General features: G+C 60.0%; 3 protein-coding genes across 3 annotated transcripts in view; 2 read left to right on the top strand and 1 right to left on the bottom strand.

Annotated features, from left to right (window-relative positions):
- Positions 1-262: 262 nt before the first annotated feature.
- GLRG_03581 (uncharacterized protein) lies at positions 263-949 on the top strand (the record flags this gene model as incomplete). The annotated part of the gene is made up of 1 exon (XM_008094266.1): positions 263-949. The coding sequence occupies one exon, from the start codon at positions 263-265 to the stop codon at positions 947-949; it is 687 nt and encodes a 228-aa protein (XP_008092457.1).
- A 1,173-nt stretch (positions 950-2,122) lies between these two features.
- Positions 2,123-4,081, bottom strand: GLRG_03580 (uncharacterized protein; the record flags this gene model as incomplete). Its single annotated transcript, XM_008094265.1, has 1 exon — positions 2,123-4,081. One exon carries the CDS (start codon positions 4,079-4,081, stop codon positions 2,123-2,125), a length of 1,959 nt encoding a protein of 652 aa, XP_008092456.1.
- A 3,289-nt stretch (positions 4,082-7,370) lies between these two features.
- Positions 7,371-8,588, top strand: part of GLRG_03579 (major facilitator superfamily transporter) — a gene marked incomplete at both ends in the record, with an annotated part of 2,014 nt that continues 796 nt past the window's right edge. The window contains 3 exons of the mRNA XM_008094264.1: positions 7,371-7,583; positions 7,666-7,766; positions 7,843-8,579. Of these exons, the coding sequence (XP_008092455.1) occupies positions 7,371-7,583; positions 7,666-7,766; positions 7,843-8,579 (1,051 nt within the window). The remainder of the gene's footprint in view (positions 7,584-7,665; positions 7,767-7,842; positions 8,580-8,588) is intronic.

Below are 8,588 nucleotides of genomic sequence, written 5' to 3'. Positions count from 1 at the left end.
TATGGAGGGCTTTGAGGAGAGGCGGTCCGTCGCCGAAGGCGGGCGCGGTCTTGCAGCGGGCGCGGCCGTCGAGGTGGGAGGCGCGCCGTAGAGGGACGTCGGCCGTGCTCTCGCCGGCGCAGGGCCCGCGGACGTCTGGCCGGGCGGCCGCAGGACGGTGCTTCCGTTAAGGGTGGCGACGCTCCTTGCGCGCGCGTGGCCCTTTGTGGGGCTTGACGCCGTTGTGGAGGATGCCGCGTCGGTGGGTGTTTTCGAGGCGGTGATGCCTCCCGACGTCTTCGGTCTCGCGGTCGTCGATGATCTCGTCACGGGCCCGGCGGCGGTGGTGGTGGTGGTGGTGGAGGAGGAGTATTTTCCGAGGTTGCTCGTCGAGGCGTTGGCCGGGTGCCGGGTCCGCGTAAGCCCGGATTCTCTGGTGGAAGACGACCTCGTCAGGCCGGCGAGGGCGCTCGTTCTCGACGGCGGCGCCGGCTGGGGCCCCGAGCCGACGGAAGCTCCTGTGGCGGCGGCATCTCGCTGGCGTGTGGGCGCCGTCGGGGGGTTTCGTCGAAAGAGAGTGGATATGGGGTTCGACTTCTTCTTCGCGGCGGCAGCGTCAGTACCGGCCGTCGTGCTGGCGACGCTGGCGCCGGAAACGCTGCGCGTCGTCGGGCGCGACCGGGGCGCGGGGAGTCTGCTCGGGGACCCCGGGCACTGGTCCGAGGCCGTCGATGTTGTTGCTGCTGCTGCTGCGGCGGCGGCGTTTCCGGTCGCGGTCGGGGGCAGGTCTGTCGAGGAGCCCTGCGTCGGCTTCCGCAGCGAACGTGTGCGAGCCACGGACGAGGACATGATTGGTTTCGGCGGTCACGCGGGTGCTCGACGCCTCTCGCATCGGCGGTCGAGTCCAATTAAGGATGCGGGCCCCCCTTCTCGTTTGGGATGGAATGCCGGCAGATCGGAAATAAATTAAAAGAAAAAAGAAAAGGGAACAGAAAGAAGAAAGCAAGATTCGCTGGATCGTGAGACGGGTAGATGGTGGAAGCGGGTCACAATGGGTGTCAAGGTGAAGCCGAAATGTTGATGTTGACCTCAGGGGCGCATGTGGATGGTTCTTGCGGTGTGGGGGGTTGCTGTGGGGCCCCTAGCGGTAGGTAGGTAGTAATCAATGGTGGGGGACGGTTGGTATCGCTAATCGCAGCAACGTCCGTCCCTACCTACGTCACACAGGGCTGCAGGGCGGAAGGCTTCTCTTCACTTTTTCTCTAGCGCCGGCGCTTGGGTCTCCTCGACTCCCGCTGTCGGCGGGCGGGCTGAGCCGAACGATGTCGCCCCCAGACGCGACGGTGTAATTTCCGGCGCACCCGACATAAAATCAACATTGTCTTACATAGTAGATTGTCGGGCCGGTTTTTTTTTTTTTTTTTTTTTTTTTTTTTCGCTTTCTTCTTTTCTTCTTCTTTTTTTCTCTATTCCTTTTCTTTTTCTTTTGTTTTTTACGTCGAGAAGCCAGCAAAGAGACTAGGGCAGGTGGCTTCCAATCATTCTTCCATCAGCAGGTGGGAGGGGGTCTCGGAGCTATTTTCGTTATACGATATAATTCGCCATGCATGTCTTGTTGAGATATCTGTGGTCTGTCAGGTAGCACATAGGTCGCTCAGGATGTCACAACGGCTGCGTTGCATACACGAGCTCCAGTCACCCTTTCTCGCGTCGTGTTTGGAATCATGTAGTTTATTGAAAGGGCATTCCTATCTAAGTACCACTTTCCCATCTCTCGTTGCCTGGCTTCGTTTTCGTATGCTCGCCCTCGAGCAAGTAGCATTCCACATCGTACAAAAAAAAAAGGAACTACGTGTGCGTGATTTCTCTCTCCGAAGCCACAGAGGGTCCCTACACACAAAACGTGGTATATGGACGGGGAAAAGAAGGGGTATCAACCAACAAACCTCTCTATCTAGTCCCATGATGAAGCAAGCTCTTTTCCCTGATGCATCCCGAGGCCGAATTGAACAAAAAAAATGGCCATATAATTCCCTTTCCCTATGCCAAAGCAAGCAAGAACGAATTTGAAGAATGGTAATGTCCGTGATTGAGCCGCAGGCTGTTGGGGACTGGGCGCGACGGGCGTTCTTCCGTCAAAGTTTTACGCCTTTTGCACCGCCGGGTCGATGCCTCCAGCTGTGGCAGAGCGTTCCTGCAAGCCGCCGCTATGCGGGTTGCCTTCCAAGTGCGCCATGAGTTTCCTTAGATCCCTGCGGTTGTTGTTGAAGATCTGCAGGCATGAGCCGCACATGCGCACGTAGCAGAACTGGCACTTGTAGCGGTCTTCCGTGTCGGCCTTGCCGCATGTCTGGCAGGTGAGGGCGTAGTTGCGGTTGCGGGTACGGTCCATGGTGCGGTGCTTGACGTAGCAGTCGAACATGCTCTCCTTGAGTGGCAGCGCTTTGGTGATGACGCTGGGGCTGGCGGGCTCCTTGCCGTGCATGGGAAAGTAGGCTGCGCGCGGGTCGGCGGGCGGCAGATCCTCAGTCTTGAGCTCGTGATACTGAACGGGTTCCTGCTGGGGATGTTGGTCCCGCGTGCCTAGCCGCAGGTCGCCCTGCGCGGGGCCAGGCGCCGGCGCGTAGGGCGCGTACTCGCGGGGCGGTTGTTGCCATTGGCCCATCTGTTGCTGTTGCTGCTGCTGCTGTTTTTGCTGCTGCTGTTGTTGTTGTTGTTGTTGTTGCTGCTGGTGCTGCTGCTGTTGTTGCTGCTGGATGGAGGTAAAGCGAGGCGATGGCTGGTTCTTCGTTTCAGGACTGACGGGACTGACCGCAAAGTCTTTTGAGATGGTGGGAGGAGCCTCGCTGCTGGTGACAGGCCCGTCCGCTCGAATCTGAGGCAGGCTTTGGGCGGGGTGCAAGTCGCGCGCCCCGACGGCCTTGCGCGGAATCGGCCCCTTCTGCTCTCCGCTCGCTCGGTCGCGCGCGGGCTCGGGGGACGAAGCGGGCGAGACGGGTGAGACGACGCTGTCGACAACAACGTGCGTCTTGACATCTCCCTTGTCGTAGTCGGGGGTCGGCAAGCGCTTGGTCGGCGAGAGGGTGGTGTCGCTGTGGGACGCTCCCCGGTTCGCGCCTTCCTGGCCGTCGCGCAGGTGCGAGATCTTGTCCTTCAATTTGGACGCTTCCTGGCCCATGTTGCCCGTCACTGGGGATTGATTTTGCGAGGCGACGGGTCGAATATTCCTTCCGGGCAAACCCGGCGTGGTGCGAGGGGGGAACTGTTGCTGTTGGGATCGAGAGGATACGGCCGAGTTTGGAGATTGGCCGGTGTTTGGTTGGGAAGTGGCCGTCGACCCGTGACTGACTGCCAGATGAAGTTGGGGGACCTCCATGTTACGATCGGACTTTACAGACCTCCTTCTCCACAGCGGTCGCTGCGGCGATGAGCTCGAGTCTGGGCTTGTCGGGTTGCCTACAGTCGGGGTCCTGTCCGACTTGGGTGGTGGAGGGGGCGGGCCCTGCCCGTTTCGATATGCCGGGTGAGGCGGCAGGCCCTTGTTTGGTGTCAATCTTTGTGCGCCGTTGCGCTCATTGTCACCAGACGACAATGAAGTAGGCGTCGGGATCTTGACTTCCTTGGTCGGATACTGATTATCAGAGGCATATGTTGGGGCCGACTCTCTCTGGCTGGTGCTTCCGTCCGGTGACATGACGAGGGATTCGCCTGAGCTCCTCGAATAAGCCGACAGCAGACTGCCGATGGAGTGCCTGTGATCGTAGTCGTCTTCATCGTATTCGGGAACGACGGGTTGCGGCTGAGATGAGGGCGTCTGGGGTTGCTTCGCAACGGGGCGGCGAGTGATCTGGACTGGCGGCAACGCTTTCGTCTGGAGGGGAGGGAGAGGAGGGAGAGACTGGTTGAGGGCCTGCTGCGGCGGTGGTAACGGCTTGTCCGACATGGTGAAGAACTTCTTGGACAGCAGCACGGGAGGGACGGGAGGTATCGAAGAAAGCTGTTTAGACTTGGGAGAAGGATCTTTCTCGGCAGGCGGAGGGGTCGGTAGGGCTTTTGAGAAGCGCGATCTCCCCTTTCTGCTGTGGGAGCGGAGGAAGTCCATGTTGGACAAGGCCCCCGGATGGCCGGTGGAGTGAAGGCTGTTGTTGGGTGTGGATGGCAGGCTTCTCCTTCCCCTTAGCTACCTTGTCCGGCTTGCCTCTAGTTGTGGCTCTGGTCCAGGTCGGTTCTCACCAATCGGCTGGGGGGGGGGGTCACCAAGGAGGCCGGAAGGCGAGGAAATCAAGGCACCGAAACTGAGCAAGCGGGCGTGGTGGGACTCGAACAACGTGGGACAGCGGAGGGATGGCGGCAGGATGATTGGAGCGATGAGGTTCTGGCTTTTGCCACGGCGTTCAGTATCGTAGCATGGCGGTCCTGGAAGCAGCAAGCATCAAGGGTCTTGTGAGATGGAGTCTTGTGAGATGGAAGAGAGTATCCGCGACATGCACCGCAGCAGATGCCTGCAGGATAAGAGGTGGTGGTAAGGAGGCGCAAGGCAAGGATGAAGGGGGGAGGGAGGAGGGGAGTGTAGGAGAATAAACCGGAAGGGCGTGTGCGGGAGCCGCGTTTGGTTGGATAGCAAGGGGGTGGGTTTGAAGGGGTGTCAGCAGAAAAGACTGACTGACTGGCCGATTGACTTGGTGACTGCGTGCCGGGAGAGAGATGGTCAGACAAGACGAAGAGGCCCGCGATGGACCAAGGTTCGAACGTTGGATATTTTTGCCCTTTTCTTGGGATGAAAGACGGTTGATTACTATGTAGACAAACAAGTAGGGATGGCATTAGTGTGGGTGGTTTAGAGCGAAAGTATCTATAACACAAGCAGGATTCAGGAACAGGAACTTTCCTGGCCTCGGGTGCTGGGGTTGTCGGCGCTGAGATGGGGCTGGGCTGGGCTGAGCTGGCTTCCTAGGTATGTCCGCGCCAAATGACCGTGGAATCGACTTTGACAACTCACCCAACTGGCTGGCGGTAGAATTTAACTAGCTGTCAGTCCATGCAGCACACACGGGCTGTGCGCGACACAACCAGTCCGCCGCCGCCCACTGTTCACTGCCACTGCCACTGCTGGCTGCCCCATCCATCCCATCCTCCAAGTCATTCCAACGAAACACACCCGTCACGTCGTCTCTCCAACAAGTCATCCGATGTCCATCTCTTTTCCCCATGAGACTGGCTGCTGATTCAATCTGATCCCATCTCTCATCTTAGTTCTGCATGCCTCGGCCGTGCTACGTGTGAGACATTAATCAGAAAGATAAGAGACACACTCCTTTAATCTCGTCACATAGCATTCCCATCTCGATTTACCACGGGCTAAACCCCACCTGAGCAGCCCCGTCGGGGTCTCCCGAAAGAAGGGTCGAATTCAATTGGCAGACTCATCGTGCCACCGGGCATGCCTGTTGTCATGAGTTGACGGTTCAACATGAACACTTTCAAATTCCCCTCTCGTCCGCATCATCACAGCATGACGCCACGACAATGTATGGCAGCATCCATTGAGCGCCCTGCTCAATGCTGACGATGTAGATGGGTGTCCAGCACCGGCCCCGGCAACCATTGAGCAGCCCGAACCAACCACTCTCGGCCGAATCTTCACTCGGACCGTCGACTTTATTTGCCGTACGGATGGATATACAATGTATGTACCTGTATGTCCCATCGACCCTCCGACGTGCCGCGTCGTGAGGGCGCCAGGACCACCCTGGGCATGTCGCCGTTTGCTTTGGTGGCTTTTCTGGTTGCCGATGGGCATGGGCTATAAGTACACCCGGGATACTATTACCGTACTAGCCTAGCTAGCATTGGAGGCCTGGCCAAAAGCATCGTATCGTCCCCTAGCACCGACACGGGAACTAAGGAATGCCCCGTTGTAGACTTGGAGATGGGCGAGCTCCAGCAGTCGCCAATTGCCGCCGGCGAACCTTCACATCCGAGCTGGAAAAGAGAGGCCGCCCGCCAAGCACCTCTCGACGCGGCATAGCTTCATGTTTGTCGCTCGGCTGCGTTGCCGTGCTAATACGACACGCCTGGCGCGATTAGACCGCCGCTTCTCCCATTGCACTGACTGACACGTTTCCATCTTCTAGACCTGTCTTGACAGCTGGCCAGCGCTCGCCCGTTCCCGCCACCACTCATGCCGTTCCAGCGCCCCAAACCAGCCACGGCGGGCGAATACCGATCTGCGCCAGGGAAGCCAACCACGGCCCCACGACTGTTAGGACACAGATGGGGTCGCATCTCACCTTCCCATCCCAGTCCGGCAGCAGACGTACAAGGGGGTCATACCTTGCGGCTCACCAAGTGGCAAGCCCAGAACCCAGCCTGCCCGCGCTCTCCCTGACCCGGAATCCTGTCGCTCAGCAGGGGGCTTCGCGGCTCGTATGAACCACGGGTTTGAGTCTCACAATCAGGCCGCGGGGCGGTCCATGCGGACCACATCAGAGTGAGAGACGCTGCGCTCCTAGGTACCCCTGCCTCCTCCGCCTGCTCCCTTGAAAGGTGAAGCTTATGATGACGAAGGGTCGCTTCCCGTCTCGCAGGCGCACAAAGTTGGGACGACATACTACTGTACTGGTACAGGGTCGGTGCGCCATGAAGCTGCCGTTTGATAGAGGACCCGCCTTCCCAATGATTGGTATGAGGGTGCAGACCAAAAGTGTCGACCGGGGGGGGATTGCGCCGCGGAGAGTACCTAAATTAACGTTAAGATGACTTTTGGGGCTCTCGCTGTGGGAGGATGGAGCGGCAATGCGACGGTCTGTTTCACACTGACAGGATTTTCTATGTAAGACGGGCGGCGATCCGCTTTTCTTCCGCGTCCAGTTCTTTTCATCACTCTTTTCTCCCCGGTCGCTCGTTTCATTCGTTTCCGCTACGAATTCGGGTTATTCTGTCAATCATTTAACCGATCCGGTTGACGCGGTGACGGGTCAGTTGAAGAACACGGATGCCTCGGGGAGGTTCGGCCAAAGACAATCTTCAAGGTGCATCATCACGTGCCGGTCCGCCGGAATGGCGTTCGCCGCGATAACGGATGGGAGCGGCTTATCGCGGGCAAGTGTCCGATGATGGTGCCGACAGAAACGGGGCTTTACTGTATGCAGGAGGGCGGGTTATCAGTCCTCGTCAGCGAGGATGCGAAAGTCGGAGAGAGAGATGGCAGGGCGACGACTTGAAAAGGACCCGGTCCGCAATCGGGCACAACAACACTGAACACCGAATAGTGTTGTGCATCTCTGCACCGAGAAGGCATCGTGAACCCTGTCATTTGATTCTTGACACGCTCGGACGCTCCTTTGAATATCCCCTCCCCCTCCCCCTCCCCCTCCCCCTCTTCCGTCATCATGACTGGCTCCGCTGACGGCACCTCCGTCCCGACGGAGACGTCGCCGCTGCTACCCAACTCCGACTCGGGGGTGGTCAATGACAACGGCACCCTCGAGAACGGCCCGGCCAACGGCGTCCCGGCCGTGGCCCAAGATGCCAACGATAACCGGGACGGTAATCCCGAGATGGCCAAGAAGATGCACATCCTCCTTCCGGCCGTCGGTATTGGCGTAGGCCCCCTCCCCCCTCCCCTTGTACCCGACGAAAACAAGCTTTTCGTGCTCGACCGGTCGCTCACCGGGACGTCTCTAGATCTACCTCTGTGCCGTCGATCAGCTGCTCACCGTCGCAACCTACGCCAAGATCGGCAGCGAGCTGCACGCCCTGAAGAACACGAGCTGGCTCGCGACAGCGTGAGTGCATCGCTTCCGTGGCGCCCCGAGCCAAACCAAACCCGCCCCCTCCCGCCTCGCTGACACGCCACGGTAGCTACTACATCACCCTGACCAGCTTCCAACCCCTCTACGGCAAGCTCAGCGACATCTTCGGCCGCAAGGAGTGCCTCCTCTTCGCCTACGTCATCTTCGGCCTCGGCTCTCTTGGCTGCGGCCTCGCCCAGTCCTTTGCCCAGCTCTGCGTCGCCCGCGCCGTCGCCGGCATCGGCGGCGGCGGCATGAACAGCGTCGTCGCCATCCTCCTCAGCGACATCGTGCCCCTCCGCGACCGCGGCGTCTGGCAGGGCTACCTCAACATCATCTTCGCCGCCGGCACCTCCACCGGCGCGCCCCTCGGCGGCCTGCTCGCCGACACGGTCGGCTGGCGCTGGTCCTTCGCCGGCCAGGTCCCGCTGTGCGCCCTCGCCTTCCTCGCCGTCTACTTCGTGCTCGACCTCCCGCCGGCCGACCACGCCCACTGGCGCGACAAGGTCCGCCGCATCGACTTCCTCGGCGCCGCGACCCTCGTCGCCGCCGTCGTCGCCCTGCTCGTCGGCCTCGACTCGGGCTCCAACAACGGGTGGTCGAGCCGGGCCACCGTCGCGGGGCTGGCCTCGGCCCCGGTCCTCTTCGCCGTCTTCGTCCTGGTCGAGATGCGCGTCGCCTCGCACCCGTTCGCGCCGGGCCACATCATCTTCGACCGGTCGCTGTTCGCGTGCTACCTGGCCAACTTCTTCGGCATCGCCGGCCACATCGCCTCCATCTTCTTCCTCCCGGCTTCTTTCCAGGCCCGTGCGGGGG

The sequence above is a fragment of the Colletotrichum graminicola genome (genome assembly GCF_000149035.1).
Source record: "Colletotrichum graminicola M1.001 genomic scaffold supercont1.11, whole genome shotgun sequence".
In the NCBI taxonomy this organism is placed as follows: domain Eukaryota; kingdom Fungi; phylum Ascomycota; class Sordariomycetes; order Glomerellales; family Glomerellaceae; genus Colletotrichum; species Colletotrichum graminicola.
The sequence above is the reverse complement of the archived record's forward strand: the minus strand, read 5'-3'. Positions and strand labels throughout refer to the sequence as shown.